This window comes from Dasypus novemcinctus, chromosome 3 (assembly GCF_030445035.2).
Source record: "Dasypus novemcinctus isolate mDasNov1 chromosome 3, mDasNov1.1.hap2, whole genome shotgun sequence".
NCBI classification, from domain to species: domain Eukaryota; kingdom Metazoa; phylum Chordata; class Mammalia; order Cingulata; family Dasypodidae; genus Dasypus; species Dasypus novemcinctus.
The window spans coordinates 143,340,977-143,362,107 of NC_080675.1; the positions used below are offsets into that span (position 1 = coordinate 143,340,977).

Here is a 21,131-nt window from a genome sequence, read left to right on the forward strand (position 1 = left end):
TCAGATGCCTAGATAGCAGCAAAAAATTATGAGCCATACAAAAAAATGGGAAGACAGGGCCCAAGGAAAGGAATATATCAAAGCCCCAGAATAGATGCAGGATTTGAGACATAATTAATGAAATGCACACAAATTTCCAAAATCAAATTGAGTTGAAAGACAATATGGCTAAGGACATAAACAACATCAAGAAAACACTGAGCAATCACAAAGAAGAATTTGAAAACCTGAATTGAAAAGAAACAGACCTGATGGGAATGAAAGGCACATTAAGTGAAAGAAGTGGATTTGGCTCAACTAATAGAACATCCGCCTACCACATGGGAGGTCCAGGGTTCAAACCCAGGGCCTCCTGACCTGTGTGGTGAGCTGGCCCTCACGCAGTGCTGATGAGTGCAAGGAGTGCCCTGCCACACAGGGGAGTCCCATGCTCAAGGAGTGCTCCCTATAAGGAGAGCCGCCCCGTGCAAAAAAAAGCGCAGATGATGCAACAAAACCATATGAGAAAAGCAAAAACAAAAACACATTAGAAGCATACAGCAGAAGACTCACAAGATAGAAGAAAGAATAAGTGATACTGAAAACAGCTGAATTGAAGAGAGAAAATAACAGAGAAAAAAATGGAGCAGGGGCTCAGGGAGTTGAATGACAACATGAAGCACAACAAAATACGTGTCATGGGAGTTTGAGAAGGAGAAGAGAAGGGAAAAGGGATAGAAAGAGTATTTGAGGAAATAATAGCTAAAAATCTCCCAACTTTCATGAAAGAAATTAACTTACATGTCCCAGAAGCACAGCATATGCCAATCAGAATAAATCTGAATAGACCTACTCCAAGAAACATACTACTCAGAATGTCAAATGTCAAAGATAAAGAAAAAATTCTAAGAGCAGCAAGGGAAAAGCAAACCATCACATACAAGGGATACCCAGAAAGACTTAGTGTGGATTTCTCATCAGAAACCATGGAGGCAAGAAGACAGTGGTGTGATACAATTAGGATACCGAAAGAGAAAAATTGGCAACCAAGAATTCTTTATGCAAAACTGTCCTTCAAATATGAAAGTGAGTATAAACTATTCACAAACAAACAGAAACTAAGCGAGTTTGTAAAAAGAATCCATCTTTGCAGGAAATATTAAAGGAAGCCTTAAAGCCTGAAAGAAAAAGACAGGAGAGAGAGGCTTGGAGGAGAGTATAGAAGAAAGAATAGCACAAAGGATAACAAAAAGAGTAAAAGACAAATGAAAATATGACATGACATATGAAAACCAAAGAAGAAAATGGTGGAAGCAAGTAATGCATTTACAGTAATATCATGGAATGTGAATGGATTAAAGTCCCCTATCAAAAGATATAGGTTGACAGAATGAATAAAAAAACAGGAGCTATCCATATCTAGCTTACAAGAGACTCACCTTAGACCCAGGGATAAAAACCAGCTGAGAGTGAAAGGTTGGAAAAAGATATTCCACACAAATAGTAACCAAAAAAGAGCAGGGGTAGCGATACCAATATGGGACAAAACAGACTTTAAATGCTAATAAGATATAGAAGGCCATTGTATATTAATAAAAGAGATACTCCACCAGGAAGATACAGCGGTCATAAGTATCTATGCAGGCCAGAGCACCCCAAAATACATGAGACAAATTCTGGCAAAACTGAAGGGAGAAATAGACATCTCTACAACAGTTGTTGGAGACTTTAACACACCACTCACATCATTAGACAGAACAACTAGATAGAACATCAACAAGGAAACAGAGAACTTGAACAATATGATAAATGAGTTAGACCTAACAGACATATACAGAACATTGCACCCAAACTCAGCAGGTTGTGCATTCTTCTCAAGTGCCCAAGGATCTTTCTTCAGGATAGACCATATGTTAGGACACAATAGAACTCTCAATAAATATTAAAAGATTAAAATTATACAAAGCACCTTCTCAGATCATAGTGGAATGAAACTGGAAATCAATAATAGAAAGGAGAGTGGTAAATTCACAAATGAGGCTAAACAGCACACTCAAATATCAGTGGGTCAAAGAAGAAATGGTAAGTGAAATCAGTAAATATATTGAGACAAATGAAAATGAGAATACAACTTATCAAAATTTATGGACTACAGCAAAGGCAGTCTTGTGAGGGAAATTTGTAGCCCTAAATGCCTATATTAAAAAAGAAGAAAGAGCTAAAAGCAAAGATCTAATGAACAACTGGAGAAACTAGAAAAAGAACAGCAAAACAATCCCAAAGCAAACAGAGGAAAGAAATAATAAAGATTAAAACAGAAATAAATGAAATTGAGAACAACAACAAAAAATAGAGAATAATCAACAAAACCAAAAGCTAGTTTTTTGAGAGGATCAAAAAAATTGGCAAACCCCTAGCTAGGCTAACAAAGAAAAAAAGAGAGAAGATGCAAATAAATACAGTCAGAAATGAAAGGGGGAAAGTGAGAACTGACCCCACAGAAATAAAAAGGACCATAAAAGGATACTATGAGTAAATGTATGCCAACAAACTAGACAAACTAGATGAAATGGACAAATTCCTTGACATTCAAAAACAACCTACACTGGTGCTACAAGAAATACAAGGACTTAACAAACCAATCACATTTAAAGAGTTTGAATCCATCATCAAAAATCTCCCAACAAAGAAAAGTCCAGGACCAAATGGCTTTACAGGTAAATTCTGCCAGGTATTTCAAAAAGAATTAACACCAATCCAGTTTAAACTCTTCCAAAAAAATTGAAAAGGAGGGAAAATTACCCTACACACTTTATGAAGCCAACATCACCCTAATATCAAAGCCAGATAAAGACACTACAAGCAAAGAAAATTACAAACCAGTCTTTCTAATGACCATAGATGCAAAAATTCTTAACAAAATACTTGCAAATTTAATCCACTAGCATATTAAAAGACTGATACATCACAACCAAGTGGGATTTATTCCTGGTACGCAAGCCTAGTTCAGCGTAAGAAAAATCAATGAATGTAATACACCACATTAACAAATTTAAGGAAAAACCCACATGACCATCTCAATCAATGCAGAAAAGGCATTTGATAAAATCAGCATCCTTTCTTGATAAAAACATTTAGAAAGATAGGAATAGAAGGAAAATTCCTCAGTATGGTAAAAGGCATATGTGAAAAACCCAAAGCTAACATTGTGCTCAATAGGAAAAGGTTGAAAGCTTTCCTGTTAATATCAAGAGCAAGACAAGGATGCTCACTGTAACCATTGTTATTCAGCATTGTACTAGAAGTTCTAGCTAGAACAATTAGATAAGTAAAAAAATTAAAGGCATCCAAATAGGAAAAGAGAAAGTAAAACTCTTACTGTTTGCAGATGACATGATCCTATATTTAGAAAATTCTGAAATGTCTATGACAAAGCTACTGAGTTCAGTAAAGTGACAGGATACGAGATCAACACACAAAAATTAGTAATATTTTTGTACACTAGTATTAAACAATCTGAGGAGGAAATCTGGGGGGAAATTCCATTTATAATAGCAACAAAAAGATTCAAATACCTAGGAATCAATTTAACCAAAGAAGTTCAGGACTTAATGCAGAAAACGTAAAAGCAATGCTAAAAGAAATCAATGAAGACCTAAACAAATGTAAAGACATTCCATGTTCATGGATTGGAAGACTAAATATTGTGAAGATGTCAGTCCTACCCAAACTGTTTTATAGATTCAATGCAATACCAATCAAAATTCCAAAAGTCTACTTTACAGAAATAGAAAAGGCAATTACTAAATTCATCTGGAAGGTAAAGTACACCCAAATGCCAAAAGTATTCTAAAAATTAAGAGCAACATGGGAGGAATTTCACTGCCTGACCTTGAAACATATTATAAAGCTACTGTGGTCAAAACAGCATATTACTGGCATAAATATAGATGCAGTAGTTAGTGGAATAGAATTGAGAGTCCAGAAATAAACCCTCACCTTTACAGCCAACTGGGTTTTGACAAACCTACCACATCCATGTTAATGGAACAAAACAGTCTCTTAAACAAATGGTGCTGGAAAAACTGGATATCTATAACCAAAAGAATGAAAGAGACCCCTCTCTCACTTCCTATACCAGAATCAACTCAAAATCGATCAAAGACCTAAAAATAAAAGCCTAGACCATAAAACTACTAGAAGAAAATGTAGGGAAACACCCTAAAAACTTGTGGTAGGTGGTCGTTTCTTGGGCCTTAAACACAAAGCATGAGCAACAAAAGAAAAAATAGATAAATGAAACCTCCTCATAATTTAACACTTTTCACCTCATAGGTCTTTGTCAAAAGAATGAAAGGACAGCTGACTCAATGGGAGAAAATATTTAGAAATTACATGTCTGATAAGGTTTTAATATCCATGATATATAAAGAGATGTTATAACTCAACAATAAAAAGACAAACTACTCAATTAAAAACTGGGCAAAAGACTTGAATAGACATTTGTCCAAAAAAGAAGTACAAATAGCAAAAAAACACATGAAAAAATGTTCAACATCACTACTGATTAGGGAAATGCAAATAAAAAGTACAATGATATGTCATTTCACACCTATCAGAATGGCCACTATTAAAAAGACAGAGAACTACGAGTGTTGGAGAGGATGTGGAGAGATAGGAACACTGATTCACTGTTGCTGGGAATGTAGAGTGGTACCATCACTGTGGAGGACTGTGTGGCAGTTCCTACAGAAGTTGAACATAGATTTGTCACATGACCCTGCAATACCACTACTGGGCATATACCCAGAAGAACTGAGAGCGGTGGCATGAACAGACATCTGCACACAGATATTTATAGTAGCATTATTCACAATTGCCAAAAGTTAGAAACAACACAAAAGTTAGAAACAACAAGTGTCCATCAGCTGATGAATGGATAAACTGTGGTATAGTCATACAATGGAGTATTATGCCACTGTAAGAAGAAATGAAGTCCTAGCATATGAAAACACCGATGAACCTGGAGGATATTATGTTGAGTGAAGCAAGTCAGACACAAAAGGACAAATACTGTGTGATTGCACCACTATTGCACTACTATGAACTAAATACATTGTGTAAAATATTGTATGATTACATTTATATAAAATGTAAATATAAATCAATTTATGAAGATGAGATTAGATTAGTGGTTATGTAGGGCTGGTGAAAGCATGCTAAGAGGTATGAAGTTTTTCCTTTTGGAGTAATGAAATGGTCCTAAAATTTTTTGTGGTGATGAATGTGCAGCATTGTGATTATACTAAAAGCCATTAATTATACACTTTGGATAGATGGTATGGTATGTGAATATATCTCAGTAAAACTGCTCAATAAATAAATAATTGTGCAAGAATAGCCAGAAATAGCAGCTATGTATAGCAGGAGAAACAGAGAGAGATCGAAGGGTGAAGAATTTTCTTGTTTACTTGTTTGTTTTTCATTTGTTATTATTGAAATAATGAAAATGCTTTAATAATGATTGAAGTGATGAATGTACAACTATGTGAGTATGCCAACTACCATTGACTATACACTTTGGATGCATTGTTTGCTTTATTAATATGTACTAATAAAATTGATTTGTTTAAAAAAAAAGAATGCAGGCTTGCCCATCAGGTGCCAATCTTTCACCACAGATGCCTCTTTCCTGTGTCTGCACCCTGAGGAGTGGGGAGCTGAGGAGATGAGGGAAAGAGGAGGAAGGAGCAGAGAGGTGGAGGAATCAGAAAAAGCAGGGGCAAGGGGAGGGGGAGCAGCGAGATGGAGGAGGAAGAGCTGAAATCAGATGGGGAAAGGGACACAGGGACGCTGGGCACCGAGGGCTCCCAGGGACGTCGTGCAGAGGGTGCTGGGGAGCCCGTCAGGTTGGCCCAGATGTGTCGGGAGCTCTGGGATCTGAAGTCTCCCAAGAGTTCCTGTGTTGCTGCCCTATCAGGGTGGGCTCAGGCTGGGGTTGGGTGGGCAGTGGAAAGCCAGCCCTACCCTGCAGCCTCATACTCTGCTGTAGTAAGTGGGCATCGCTGAGGGGTGTCATGTGCCATGCTGGGTGCTTCCCGGGCAGCATGGCTTTGGGGGAATGGCAATGATTATTCTGCATTATGTACAAGCAGGTGGAGGTAGCACAGGGGCTTGTTCGCCCAAATCCCACAGCTAGTACGCAGCAGAGGTAGAACTTGAATCCAGGTCTACGTGGCTGCTGGTCCAGTGCCCATTGCCGGTCCCCTCACCTCCGCACCGCCTTCCCCTGAGACCTGCAGAGGGAAGGCTGCCCTGGGGGATGCAAGCTCAGTCTCTAAACAGGCCTCGTTCAGGCTGCCTGGGGGCCCAGCCACGGGCGGGGTGAGGACAGAGAGAACGTCCCTCTCACCAGGCTCGGGCTAGGAAGAGGTTCCCCAGGGCCTTGTGATCCTCTGGAGGCTTAACTGTCCCTGTCTGTGTCCCCATCAGGCTGGGCTACCTTCAGGGACCAGGCGCCCAGCAGGTCTCCCCGTGGCTCCCCATCTGGGATGCCGAGATGAGCACAAACCAGCCTCCAGTCCTGCTCAGAAGGCCCTGGCGTAGCTTCCTGCCACCAAATGACGAGCCCTTGGGAAGAGAGAGGCGTTGACAAGGTCTGGACAGGGAGTGGAGCCCGTGGTCCAGAGGCCCCGCCCCGGTCGCTGTGGGCGCTGGAGGTCAGATTTGAGTCATGTTATGAAGGCTAAGGTTTGCCTGAGCTGAGAAGAGGCGAGAAGGCCTTCCAGGCAGAGGAATTACACCCACAAGAAAGAGGAGTTGGAGTGAGCAATCCCACCACTTCCTTTTTTGTGGAAATGTGGAATCTAGAATGTTCTACCTGGAAGAGACAGAGCGATTCCTAGCATTCCCATCATAGACTGAATTTTTGCCAAGTCTGTGTACCACTCGTACTAAATTTACCTAATATTTTTCTTTGAATTGGTTCACTTTTTTTTTCTAACGTGGCCTTATTAGCAATAATATCTGTGAAACCATGGATTTGGCATGCAAGTTATGTTTTTCCTAATGCACATTAAATAAACACATGACTATTAAAATTAAAACTTCATCTCTGTACCACGAAAAATACCTTTGAGTATACCCCGTGGGATTCCACTTGGGGAATTGCTGACGTAACCTGATGAGAAGCCAGACGCCCAGAGGGGGAAGGGGCTTGCCTGAGCTCACAGCCAGGAGTGGCCACACAAGTGTCCCATCCAGTGGCCTTGCCTCTCCAGCAGGACTTTGTCTTGAACAGCCTTGAGCAAAACTCAGCAGAGAAAGGGGAAGGCAGGCTGGAAAGGAGAGCAGCGTGGGCAAAGGCTGGGAGATAAGGAGGAGCAGAGAATGGGGAAAAGGAGGTGGAGGGTGGGACGGGGTCCCGCTGGGTAGAGGGTGCGTTGGGGGCCCAGCTGGGGTGGAGAGGGGGTCAGGGCCCCCGCTGGGTGGCTTTGGGTTACAGAGAAGAAGCAACTGGAGAGGTAGGGTAGGACTCAGAGAGGGCTGGGAAGGGGATTTGCCTGAAGGTGAGGAAACTTTCTGGGGTTCTCCTCACTGGATTCTGAACTTCCTTCTCCAGTGAAGAGGCCATTGTGGCTTAGCACCTGGCTGTATTTAAATCAAATGCTAAGTTTTGTTTTTGGTCAAATTCCTAAGGGAAGAGTTGGTTATCTTGATTCCTTGTTAGTGTTTTCTTTTTGTTTTGCCTCCTTTGGAAACTTCATGTTAAGAAAATAGCTTTTGGGTCAAAATGGTTAGCCTGTAGCCTCTGGCGGGAGGCTGGATGGTATTCAAAAATGGTACTGGAGTGCTGCAGGGTTCAATAAACTAGGGTTAATGCAATGCCATAGCCAAGACGAAGATGTGAAATAAGCCCTAAGAAGGCTTCCTGAGGGGAGGTGGTGGCTCAAGCAATTGACCTCCAGTTTAGCATATGGAGCCCCGGGCTTAGATCCCCGGGACCTCCTGGTAAAAAAAAAAAAGGTGTCCCCGACCTGCACAGAATGGAGAGGTGCAGGCCCTGGCTTGGCGAAGTGATGCACCAAAAGGACGACGACACAACCAGATGGGGGGAAGAGGCTTCCTGAGAACCTTTTTAATGACAGCATAAAGAGAGCACTGGGTCTGATCATGGAGCAGCAGATCTTGCCTAAAGAGCAGTGGGCAAAATACGAGGAGGATAAATTCTACCTTGTACCATATCTGAAAGAAGTTAATCAGGAAAGAAAAGAAAGAGAAGAATGGACAAAGGTATAATCATGTTGAAACTGTGAATGCAGCTGTCCTCTAAGTATTTTTTATGAAGTTGGTAAAACTTAACGTGTACAATTTAAGGACTATTTGGACTGTAAATGTATTACTTTAAACCTTTTTTATCCACCCCCACTTGTAGCATTTTGCTTGCTGTCTGCTCTGTGTCCATTTGCTGTGTGATCTTCTATGTCTGTATTTATTTTTATCTACTCCCCACCCCCCAGCTTGCAGCTTGCTTGCTGTCTGCTCTCTGTGTCCATTTGCTGTGTGCTCTTCCGTGTTTTTCGCTTGTCTCCTTTTTTCGTTGTGCCACCTTGTTGAGTCAGCTCTCCACGGCACTTGCAGGCAAGCCTGCCTTCACAAGGAGACCCCGGGACGCGAACCCAGGGCCTCCCATATGGTAGACGGGAGCCCAACTGATTGAACCACAGCCGCTTCCCTGTAAATGTATTACTTTAAACACATATCAATTGTAATCATTGTTGGAGTTTATGAATTCTAAACGTTATAAAAATCTTAAAAAAAAAAAAAACTTAGCTTGGTCCTTTCTGTCTGGAGATGGAGTGGGAGGCTCAGTGCACATCAGGAGATTTGGCAGGAAGGGGAGATGATAGATAAGGGCCAAGCCTACCAGGCAAGAAGCATATTAACTTTAAAAGCACGTCCTGAGCCCCGGCCTGGGCCCTTGCACGTGGCTCCTCCCTGTAGGATGGGCGTCTGCCAGGCCAGGGCACCTCGCGGGCTCGCGCTGTGATGGCGGTCTTTGTAGGGCTTCCGGAAGGAGCCTCCATCCTCCAGCGCCGCCGGGATCCCTCGCGGTTGAGCCTCCACCCTCCACCCACCCCCACGCGCACGTCTGTGTTCTCACTGTGCCTAGCACCGGGCGGGCCTGCAGTAGGTGCAGCAAAACATCTGCTCGCCAGTTTGTTGCTTAGAGCCTGTGCAGCGATGGCGGGGGGTGGGGTGTGAGTGAACAGGGCCCCAACTCTATTCTCTAGAACAGGGGCTCTCACACTTCACTGTATATCTCACTCACTGGGCAGGCAGGAGGACCTGGATTCAAACACTGATTTCAGGGTCCCTGCTCTCAAAATAACGGATTTGGGACATCTGGACTGGGACCCAGGAATCTGCATTTCTGCAGACCTTCCCCACCCCAAATGCTTTTGACAGAGGTGATCTCTGGCCACACATTGCTCTAAAGAGTAATCTGGCATGTGAGAGTCTCAGCTTTACAGCCAGGAGACCTGTGTTCATGGCCCTGCTCATTAGCTGTGTGGCCTTGGACAAGGTACTTAACTGCTCTGCGCCTGATGATGGTGGTGATGACGACAATGATAATACTCAGGACTCAGAGATTTCTGAGGACGTCCTTGTGGATTAGAAACCCTGGAGAGAATCAGGGAGGGGGTTGGGAATAGGCGGTCCTTTGCCTTCTGGCGCATAGGGGGATCCCTGCCCTAACTGGCGGTGGTGCGGGCCCCCTGTGGACATGCAGCCCCTCTGCCGGCACCCCTGACTGAGCACAGCCGCTGATTCTCAGGAAGGAGCCCATACACACTGTTGGTTTGTGGCAGCCTGGCAAGCTCCTTGGTGTTGAAGGGACCCTACGAGCCTTCTAGAAGGTGGGATGGGTGTGTGTGCCAAGAGCTGGAAATCTGTGAATGCCCATATGCCAGTCTTTGCTCTTATAGGACTTTATTAAACGAGTGATCATCTATCCCAGGGCTGGGTCCACAGTGGGTCCTGAATTCTTGGAGGCTCCTTCCCTCTTGCCCCTTCCCAGAGGCGGGCACCAGGGTTTGCTCGCTCCTGTGTGCAGAGGAGCAGCTCCACTCCCCCAGCTCAGGCCCTCCATGGAGCAGTGACCAGCCTGACCGTGCTCTCTCCTGGCTCCTCGCAGATGTCCTGGCGTCCGCAGTACCGCAGCTCCAAGTTTCGGAATGTCTACGGGAAGGTGGCCAACCGGGAGCACTGCTTCGATGGCATCCCCATCACCAAGAACGTGCATGATAACCATTTCTGTGCCGTCAATGCCCGCTTCCTGGCCATCGTCACTGAGAGCGCTGGAGGCGGCGCCTTCCTCGTCATCCCTTTGGAGCAGGTAGGAGGTCCCACGTCTCCCCAGAGAGAGGCCCTCCTTGGTCGCTCCTTCCTGGGCATGTCGTCCTTATTTCACTCTGTGTTCCCTGCCAGCCACTTTATACTTCCTCATCAGGGGTCAGTTGCTTTGCCTTTCCCATGGTTATCCTGAGAGTCACCAGAATGAGTGCAGACCTGGGATCCAGGTGACCTTGCCCGAAGGTGTGCACTTGGACAAATCACTTGCCTCAGTGTATGTCAGGGTTCCTTTAACTCATGGGATTGCAACACATCCACCCGGTGCAGCTCTACAATTCTGCATCCTGGATGTCCTTTTGGTCTGGAGCCAAAAGGGGTGAAAACCCAGCCATAAGTGTATTGGGCATCTGCAAAAATGGCACACGTTTTTTTAAAAAATTACAAGCTCTCCACTGACAATACTGGAAATAATTTACGTTCTCCCTCATCTCCTTAGCCCCTTTACTCCCTAGCCCCTCCTCCCACCTCATAGCTAAAGGTTTACCCCCTTTGTGGCTGCTTATGTGAATATAGCAAATTAAATCTGCAAAGCCTGGATCATGAAATTTTTAAGCTGTAATCATTCAGGCAAAGTCCCAGGAGGCCTGTGGGAGGTCACGCGCCTCAAGGTAAGTGTGCCTGTCAGTCCTGCCCCGTGACGCCTGAGTTCCCCCCTCCCTGCCTGACTCATCCCCACTCCCACCCTCTGCCAAACCACTCGGGGGAGGAGGAGGTACGTGGAAGGAAGCCTTGGTTCTCGAAATTCACCGTCAGCTGGTGGTGGAGGACGGATTTTTCCAGTCTCTCCTACCCACAATCGGGGAGTGCAGATTTGGAAGAGCCTCCAGCCAGCTCCTCCTTTCCACTGAAGGGGCAGCTGCCTGACAGTGAGACAGAGCCTGACGCTTCCGGTCGGAGGAGCAGGGCGCTGGGCGGCAGGAGGTGTGGGTTCTGGTTGGGCTCTGCCGCTTGCTGGCTGGGTGATGTTGGTGTGTCATGTCACTGTCCCCCCCTTATTTTCCTGTACTGGTAAAAGGAGGAAGGAGGGTAACAAAGCCTCTTCTGCCTACATCCACAGTGTTGGCATTGAGTAGGATAATGGACAGGAAAGCTCTCTGTAAAGGACATGACACGTTGAAGATCTTTGGTTACTTTCTTGGGAAAGTTGTCAGTTCGGCTGTATTTACCTTGCAAATGCCTGCAGCAGCCCTAACATATCTGGGGGTTTCTGAAATGTAGCCTGCCTCCCCTCCTGAACCAGATGGCTCAGCTTTCTGTCTCCCTCAGGGACGAGCTTGCTCCTTCCTTAGCAAGCCTGCAGAGCTCCAGAAACATGCGGGCCGGTTCTCACCAGGGCCCAGGCCCGCTGCGGCACCCTGCCATGCTCCACTTTGTGGCTTGCAGAGGTCCTCAGTCAGTGCTTCACACCATGACAAAAACCAGTTCCAGATGGATTCAAGATCTAAATATTAATAGCCAAAAAGGAAAAGCTGTAAGTGTATTGGAGGGAAATGGAGAATAAGGAAAGGTTTCCTAAGCAAGACAGGAATCCCAAAAACCACAAAGGAAATGATTAATAGATTTTAAAATGTTTTAGAAAAAAAAGTTTCTGTGCTGCAATGATACACTTCAAACAAAATGAAAATATAAGCTATTCACTTGAGTACAATATTTGCTATGTATAACAAAAGATTCGTGTCCAGAATATGTAAAGAGTTCCAGAAAAACCAATAAGAAAAAGAACCCAACAGAAAAATGAATACGCCATTCACAGAAAAGAAAATATATCTTTTAACCTAATAAATAGGTAAAGATTTAAGAGCAATAATATTGCCAAAAGCTTGGAAGAACAGGCACTCCAATACACTCTTGGTGAGATGTAAACGGGGACAGCTCTTTTGGAAGTAACTTGGCAGTATCTATTAACATGTAAAGCTGCATAGCCACTGGCCTGTCAATTATGCTTCTAGGAATCTATTCTACAGAAATTTTCTCAAGTGCATTAAAAAAGAAATGCTTGTAGCATTTTTTAGTATACATGATTTTCACAGCATTTTTATAACAGAGAAAAACTAGAAACAATTTGCAGGTCAATCAATAAGGAAAGGGGCAAACAAATTAGGGGACATGCATACAGAGCAATACTAGGCAGTCATTAAATCTGCTGGTGTAGAGCAATTGCTCTTGAACTTCACAGTCTCAGGATTGCTTTCACTCTTGAAAGTTATTGAGGGCCCCAACAAGCTTTTATTTACATAACTGGGCTATGTTTATTGATATTTAGTGTATTTGAAGTAAAAATGAAGGAATTTTAAAAATGTTTATTAATTCATTTAAAACGACAATAATAAACTCATTTTGTGTTCTCATAAAAATACGTTTTCATGAAAATAACAAGTATTTCCCCCCCAAAAAAAATTAGTGAGAAGAATGGTATTGTTTTACACTTTTGCAAATCTCTCTGATTTCTAACTGATTAGAAGACAGCTGGATTCTCATATCTGCTTCTGCATTCCATCTGTTGTAATATCAAACATTATGCAGCCTCTGAAAGAATCCATTGTACAGTCATGAGAGAATGAAAATTAAACAGGCAAATAACATCTTAGTATTATTGTGAAAATAGTTTTGACCTGATGGACCCCCTGGAAAGGTCCTGGGATCTTCAGGGGTCTCCAGAACCATTGATGTAGAGGACTATTTAATGATAGAAAACTATTTACGACGTACTATTAAATGGGGGGGGGGGAAAAGGTAAAATATAATTAATCCCATTAAAAATACCTGCCTATCTCTCTGGAAAAGATTGAAAGAATATCCACCTAAGTTAAATCACGTGGTTAACCTGCTGCCCTCCCATCAGTTGGCTCTCTTTTATATACTAGGACCTTTGTGTACTGGGAATAATCCTGTTATGTATGCAAATATTTTATATTTTCTCCCAGAGTACCGTGTACTGGGAATAATCCTGTTATGTATGCAAATATTTTATATTTTCTCCCAGAGTACCGTGTAAATATGAGCTCAGAGTACAAAATCCAGCCTTCCAGACTGAGGTGTTGTAGCGAGGAAGTGGGCATGGGGAGGAGTTTGGATGCAAGGGGAGCATGGGGTGGACACCGGAGTGAGCGGCCCCTTGGGTCCCGAGCAGGACCTGGCCGGCTGGGACCTGGTGGAGCTGGGTCCTGTCCCCCAAGAAGGGCTGTTTAGGAAGCAAGACAACTCCCGCCCTCCCCTGCGGGCTCAGGCTGTGTGCAGGGCCAGCCTACAGGCGTGGGACTGGCGGGGGAGGTGGGGCAGGTGAAGTTGACAAGCAATAATACGGCTGAATTCAGAATCTGGCAGAGATGTGCTGTTTCACAGTGGTCTTTGTTCCAGGAAAGAGGTTATAGCCCCCCCCCCCAAAAAAAAAAAAAAAACCAAACAAACAGTTTCCTATGTTATTTAGTACAAGCCAGAAATGACTTTGGCCATTTCCTGGTGACTCTGAACTGTTGAACTGTGGCTTCAAGTCTTAGTTTCGGGCTGTGCCACGTGGCGTGAACGAGCTGGTGGCGGCATCCATGGCAGCCACACCCAGGTCCCAGGCGACTATCCTGAGCAGCAAGTAGAAATCATATCTGCTTCCGTAGTTCTTTTCTAAACTTTCCCCTCTACTATCAGAGGATCCTCCTCATTCCTTTCTTGCTTCTATTAAGACATTTAGGCCGGAAGAGAACAGCCCTGAATCCCTGCCCCAAGGCCCGGCCTTCTGAGGGAGCCTTAGACTTCTTGGGAGCTTGCCTCCCCTTGTTCAGTTTCCCTCAAAGCTTGTGATATTTGAGATGTCAGTATTTGTAATGAAAACCTCTTCTCCAGGGTGGGAAGCGATGCCCACAACAACTACAAACAGCAATAATAGTTCTTTGCCCTAGTAGAGCGCTCTATTTCCAACAAACCCTGTCTTAATTGATCCTTTCCCTTGGTAGGTGGAGCGGTCCCCATTTCATAGCTGGGGAACCTGAGGCAGCAGAGAGGGGCACACAGCTGGTCAGTGTGGGAGCAGGACCTGAAGCCAGTTCGTGGATTTCCGAAGCCACAACTCCTTCCACTGCCCGGTGACACTAGCGAGCGTTTAGGCTGAGGCTGGCCGGTGGATCTGGGAGTGGATTGGTCTCCCTGCTCTTGTTCAGGGTGCTTTTGTGAAGGCCAGGGTCTGCTTTTTCCCTAGTTAACATTCAGCTGCCAGCTCCCACTTCTCTGGAGTGGAATCTTAAGCTGCAGATGGGAGAGCAATCAGCACCCTGATTGCCTGGCACAGCTGGAGGGGCCTTATGAATATTCCAGGGACCAGGCTCTGTGCCCAGAGCCCCGATTAACCACTTGGGCCCCCCAGGTGCCCCACCCCTCTCCTACTGCACTCCACCAGGGCGCCTGCCCCCAAATCCAGGGCTGGAGGCATGCAGTCCCACATGCCTGAGCTTTAGCCAGCTACCCAGTGTCTCAGCCAGCACCTGGTAGAAGGAAGGAAACCTGGCCAGGACATCAGGAGTGTGGGTTTTCCCTGTAACCCAGTGATTTCCAACCCAGCTGCACACTAGAATCATCTGGTAAGTTTTTGAGGGTCCAACAGACCTGCCACAGTTGAATCTCACCTCAAGTCCCATTACAGAAGGCACAATCGTTCTCCCCATTTTACAGATGAAGAAACCAAGGTTCAGAGAAGTCAAGTGGCTCCTTCAAGACTGCACAGGGAAGCAGACTTGGCCCAGTGGTTAGGGCATCCGTCTACCACATGGGAGGTCCACAGTTCAAACCCCGGGCCTCCTTGACCCGTGTGGAGCTGGCCTACACGCAGTGCTGATGCACTCAAGGAGTGCTGTGCCACACAGGGGTGTCCCCACATAGGGAGCCCTACGCTCAAGGGGTACACCCTGTAAGGAGAGCCGCCCAGCGTGAAAAAGAAAGTGCAGCCTGCCCAGGAATGGTGCTGCACACGGAGAGCTGACACACAAGATGATGCAACAAAAAGAAACACAGATTCCCATGCCACTGACAACAACAGAAGTGGACAAAGAACACACAGCAAATGGACACAGAGAGCAGACAATGGGGATGGGGGAAGGAGAGAGAAATAAAAGAAAAAAAGACTGCACAGCACACAAGTGACAGAGCCAGAATTCAAACCCAGGACTCTCCCTGTTAAATCTCTGGATTGTTGCTTCCTCATCTACAAAACAGGAACACAAAGATCTGCCCTGCCTACCTCAGAAAGAGCTAGGGCGGGGCATTGCCATAGGCATGCTTGGGTTACTGCCATTTCAATGTCTCCAAGGATTTACTTGATTGATGCACTGATGCCACACTTGTCCATCTGTTCTGGGAGCCAGAAGAGCAGACGTTTCCTAGATGGCAGTAAGAGAGGATGCGGAGAATCCGTGCAAGAGCAGGAGACCTTGCTGAAGCCTCCTCTCTGAAGGAATGAGTGGATAAATGAGTGAAGGTGGTAGCAATTCCAGTTAGCAAGGAGAGAAGGGGAGAGGGGTGCTGGAGGGGGGGACCAGACAAGATAGCATCATTCATTCCTCCTGGGTACACCCAGCACCATTCCAGGCTCCGGGGACCGAAATAACGCCAGGCCCAGGCTCTCAGAGGCCCAGTGGGCCTCCCATTTGGTGGGCCCAGGTAAGTGGGAGTTCCCTGAGAGGGTCCTGCCAGTGTCTTGCTCAAGGAACCAGTTCCGTGTCCTGTGAGGAGAGCTTTTGAGCATGCCGGGCTCACCTGCTCCCTGAAGCAATTAAAAATGATGGGATACGATTACATGTTCCAGAAACGAGAGTCCCTGGTAGATTTATGTGCAGATTTAGCTACATATAATTCAGGTAGACTAGAAACTCAGCGTTAGAGCAGCTGCCTGATTCTGGGCTTGGGCTCCCGGGGTTAATGGGGGTATTTCCTACCCCTTTGGGCAAACCCTCAGCCTCACCTTCCTCCCACGACACAAGTTCTCTCCCAGGCTCCACCTGGCAGCAGAACAGTTCCCCCTTGGCCTCTGGGGCTGGGGTGCTGCATGCTCTTCTCCCCACCAAATCTGTGTGGCCTCTTCTCATTTCTAGTTCTGGTCTGCGGGGGTGGGAGTCTAACCAGTGCTGGACAATTGCCCAGGTTTGCCCAGCCCTGCAGGGGTAGGGGGTGAAGGCAGGTTGGAACAGGAATGCTGGTAAAAATCCACAAGGCATCTCAGTGATGAGAGCAGAAACCTGGATCAGGAGAGCGGCACCAACGGTGGCTAAGAGCTGAGGCTCTGGAAGCAAACAGACCTGGCTTAAATCTCTGCCTTTGCCACTTAGGTGCTGGGTGACCTTGGGTGAGTCACTTAACCTTCCCGTGCCCCAGTTTCCCCTTGTGCAGAATGATGAGGTTGAACCACATGACCTCTCAGGTTCATTTTAGCTCTCACCTTTCTGTTTTACTACCATCTCTCTTGACACACATCCTCATCAGTGTGCTGGCCGGCGCTGTGCAGAGTATAAGAATGGCTCCTCCTCGTCCATCGAGGCCCAGCTCAAACGCTATCAGCTCTGCAAAGGCTTCCCCATCCCAAAATCCATCCAGAGGCATTTCATGCCTGTCATTTTTGGAGCACTTTCTATATGTTTTCTTATTTTCTAGGTGGCTTATCTAGCCATCCATCCAATAAATGTTTATTGAGCACCTACTATGTTTCCGTCAGTTCCAGTGCTGGGGATGCAGTGGTAGTAAAAAAGGAGACCCTGTGTCTGCCTGAATTTTCAGTCCGGTTAGCTGCCTCCCTTGTGCTGAGAGCCCCGAGCCAGGGAGCAAATCTGATTTGCACAGGGTCTGGTATACAGTAGGCGCTCCACAAGGGTACATTGGGCTGACACAAGGCCATCTTCCCCTAGCTAGGGTTCTCTCTTGGCTCATCTGGCAGCCCCTCCCCTCCAGGCAGCAGGAGGATTGACACCCTGCAGGGGCTGCATCCCCAGATCACGTCCTTAGGTTGCCTTTGCCGGACCCCGCTGCTCTGACCCTGGAGTCAGACCATTTAGCTCCCCAGCTCAGAGCATGTTAGAGACTTAATATTAAACACAGAAAAAGCAAGTGCCCGGCACAGGGCTGGGGTTTGCAAGACACCAGACTTCCTTGCTCACAAAAAGCCTTTGCTTCCATTCCAGATTTCAGCAACCCCCTAGCACCATCACCCCCCACAGTCAGCACTGCGACCCTCAAACCTTCTCTCCCTGCCGAGAAAAAAGCCCCACATCTTCGTTGCTGCTCCCCTTTGCAGCAAGGTTTCCCCCTCTCTGGGGGGATTTCTGAGTCTTTTCTAAATCCATTTTTCAGATCTTTGCTCAATCGCTCTTTGTTCTTCAAGCTGCCTTGCTTGGTGCAATTTGCATCTCAAAGCTGGTGACAGAATGTACAGTAAGTGACTTCGGGAAAGGAGGGAGAATGAGCTCTGAAAGAGGGAGAAGTTACAACTTTATTCCATTTGTCTGAGGCCTCAAGATTGACAGCCTTGCTTTTTGTTTTTCCCTTTTTTGGAAGAATGACTGCTTATTTTTTGAGAAAAGCGTTTCAGTATTGAAGGGCAAGCCCTTCAGCAGAAATGGAAGTGTTGCTCCATTGATTTTATTTCAGGGTTTCAGGATGGGGTGGGAGGCGGGTAGAGGGGCCCAGGGAGGCAGCCTGGTTGGTGGGCGGGGAGGTCAAAGCATCCATCCCTCTGCCTCTGGCCAAGGCCTCAGCTGAGCTGTCTCCCAGGCTCCAACAGGGCTGAAATAACAGCGCCTGGTTCACGAGGGCTCTGGGAACTCAGGCCATAGCATGGGTGGGCAGACAGGGGCAGGGGGAGAGATCCTGGGCCCTGCCTCTGCCCAGAGACACCTGCCTGGCTTGCAAATCAGTTTGCCCGTCCGCTTGATCTGCTACCCATTTCCCTTTAGAGGCCCAGAGCCTCCTCTACTTTGGGAATCCTAGCTCCATCCCTTACTAGGTACGAACCTGGGCGTGTAACCTCACCTATTTGCAGAATAGTAACGGTACCCGTTTCTCAGGGTGCTGTCTACAGCACCTAACACCTAGTCTGGAGCATGGGGTGTGCTCAGGACATAGGAGCTGAGGAAATGCCTGCCACTTTGGCCCATCCCCTCCCCTTCTCTGGCCCTCCCATGCCCCAGACATAGCCCTGGACTTTGGTGGGCTCCAAAGCCCTGCAGGAGGGAGACTTGTCCTTGACCTTCTCGCTACTGTCACCTTTGCCTGATGCAGTCCTGAGTGCTCCCAGCCATCAGCCCCAACCCAGCCTGGGGGGAGGCACCCAGAATCAAGCCATTCATACCCAAAAGGGAAGTGGAGCAGGGTGTCTGCTATATATAGAATGTCCCTATACCAGGTTGAGTGTCTAGGAGTGGGGGAATTGGGGGAGGAGACTGGGCCTGCTTTGGAGCCTCTGAAGTCAGCCTGCCGGCTAAACTGCAAGTTAAGTATAAGTTAAGTACAAGTTAAGGCACTACAGCAAGTGCTCAATAAGTCCTAGCTAAAATGATTCCAGTATTATAACCACCATACTAAGATCCAGGTTGATGGGGAGGGTGGAAAGTTGTTGGGAAATGGGGACAGGGACACTCTGAAATCTAGCTGGCTCAGATGCAAGGCTCAGGCCCATTAATTTGAGATTCTGCTGGGCCCAGACCTCTTGGGCACTCTATGCTCTGAGTGGCCCTGTGGCCACCTAGTACTCACGGGCAACCCCTTCCCTTTTCCCACTTCCCAGTGCCCCAATTCCAGTCTCACACTGACACAACAGAGGTCAAGGGGACTCCACAGATCACATATTCCAAGGACCTCGTTTTACCCGTGTCAAATCTTGGCCCCAAAGAGGATAAGTGACTTATCCAAGGTTGCTCAGTGTAGCAGTTTGGTATAGTTATGAATTCCAAAAATAGATATTGAGTTATGTTTGTAATCTGGTCTGTACCTGGGTGTGATTAAATTATGATAAGGGCTTTGATTGGGTCACATCGGTAGGATGTTGAGTCCCTACCCCCCAAGGGGTGGGGACTTACAGATAAAAGGCATGGCATAGGACAGAGTTGGGGGTTTTTGATGTTGGAGTTTTGATGCTGGAGTTTGATGCTGAAGCCTTAAGCTGGAGCCCTGGGAAGTAAGCTCACAGTGGAAAGAGAAGCCAGCCCCAGGAAGAGAGGAACCCTGAGCCCAGGAAGAAGCCAGCCCCAGGAAGAGAGGAACCCTGAGCCCAGGAAGAAGCAAGCCCTGGGAAGAGAGGAACCCTGAACCCAGGAAGAAGCAAGACCCTGGAAGGGAGGAACCCAGGAAGCCTGAACCCTCACAGACGTCAGCAGCCATCTCGCTCTAACATGTGAAAATAGACTCTGGTGAGGGAAGGAACTTACGCTTTATGGCCTGGTATCTGTAAGCTCCTATCCCAAGTAAATACCCTTTATAAAAACCAATTTCTGGTATTTTGCATCAGCACCCCTTGGGCTGCCTAATACACCCAGGATGCCTGGATACCTTCCCAGGAACCTTTGCACTCAGCCACTTCTCCAAGTTGGAGATTAAATCTGTTAAGTGTTGGTGAGGACAATGGCTCTCCTCTACGGAGGGAAAATGCTAGGATGAGATTTAAGATCAAACTCTTGATACCCACAGGAATGTGTTGCTCAGGGAGGAATTCCAGGTGGCGGGGAGATCTGCTCCCCCAGGGCAGCCACCCCACGCCACTCAGAGAGGCCGGGTGGACGGAGACTGGCCAGGCTGGCGGCTCTGAGTCCGTCCCTTTCAGCATCCCTCCTCACAGGGCTCGTGGAATCTCATGGCTTCAGGGAACAAGGGTGATGCAGGCCCAGGAGGCGGGTGGGGAGTGGAACTAAGGTGGCCTGGCTTGTGTCAGAAAATCTCCCGGGGGGCTGATGGGGCCTGGAGACCCTGGCCCAGACCCTTACTCCCTGGCCCTCCTTGTGGTAGTTTCCAGAACAATGACCACCATGGCTGAGAAACTCCAGGCCCGACTTAGGCCTTAGGGCAGTTTCCATTTTTGGATCTCAGACCTAAGCCTGAGGTCCCCACCCCCCAATCCAAGGCTCTTAAAGGGCCAGGTCACTGATGGGGTGGCTTGGGGGTGGGGGAGTGTCACAGCATTCACAGCCTCTTAAAACAAGAGACTGCTCTGCAGCTTCAGCAGCACAGAGAACTTGCCTGTTTTCCCCTCTTCTGTCCTACTCAGCCAAGACCTCGATTTTAGTTGCTAAGCAACTTCTGCCTGAGTTTCCAAGGGAGCTGTCAGGTGAACATAGGAGTGGGAAGTTAGGGGTGGCAGTGCATTTCATAGATGGGGACACTGAGGCCCAGAGAGGGCAAGGGACTTGGTTAAGGTTGCACAGCTAGTTAGCACTTCTGGAACCAGAATTGTGAGATCTCAGTTCTGAGAGTCTACCCATATCTCGCTGCTTTCACAAGCTCCCGGGTCCCAGATTATGGAGCAGCAAATGCTTCTGGGTCCCATTGTACTCACCCCACCCCCACCAAGAGAAGCCACCAGAGAGCAGCCACCGGAGGGACTGTCCCATCCACCCAGACAGCGAGGCAGTAGGCGCCGTGATCAGGCAAGCGGGCTCTGGCACCTGTCAGCCAGATTCACGTCCCAGCCCTGCCTTCACCTGCCCCGTGCTCTGGGCAAGGGACCTGTCTGTCCCCATTTTCCTCACCTGCAAAATGAGAGAAATGCTGTCCCA

The 21,131-nt window shown here is 46.9% G+C and overlaps 1 protein-coding gene across 5 annotated transcripts in view; it reads left to right on the forward strand.

Annotated features, from left to right (window-relative positions):
- CORO2B (coronin 2B) overlaps nt 1–21,131 on the forward strand; it is a 170,046-nt gene that overhangs the window by 78,887 nt on the left and 70,028 nt on the right. For all 5 annotated transcript variants that reach the window (XR_011648446.1, XM_004451047.4, XM_058294403.1 and 2 more), the window contains one exon: nt 10,178–10,378. Coding sequence is in view for 4 of the 5 variants with exons in the window: in XM_004451047.4 (XP_004451104.1) it covers nt 10,178–10,378 (201 nt within the window). In the remaining variant the exon portion in view is untranslated. The remainder of the gene's footprint in view (nt 1–10,177; nt 10,379–21,131) is intronic.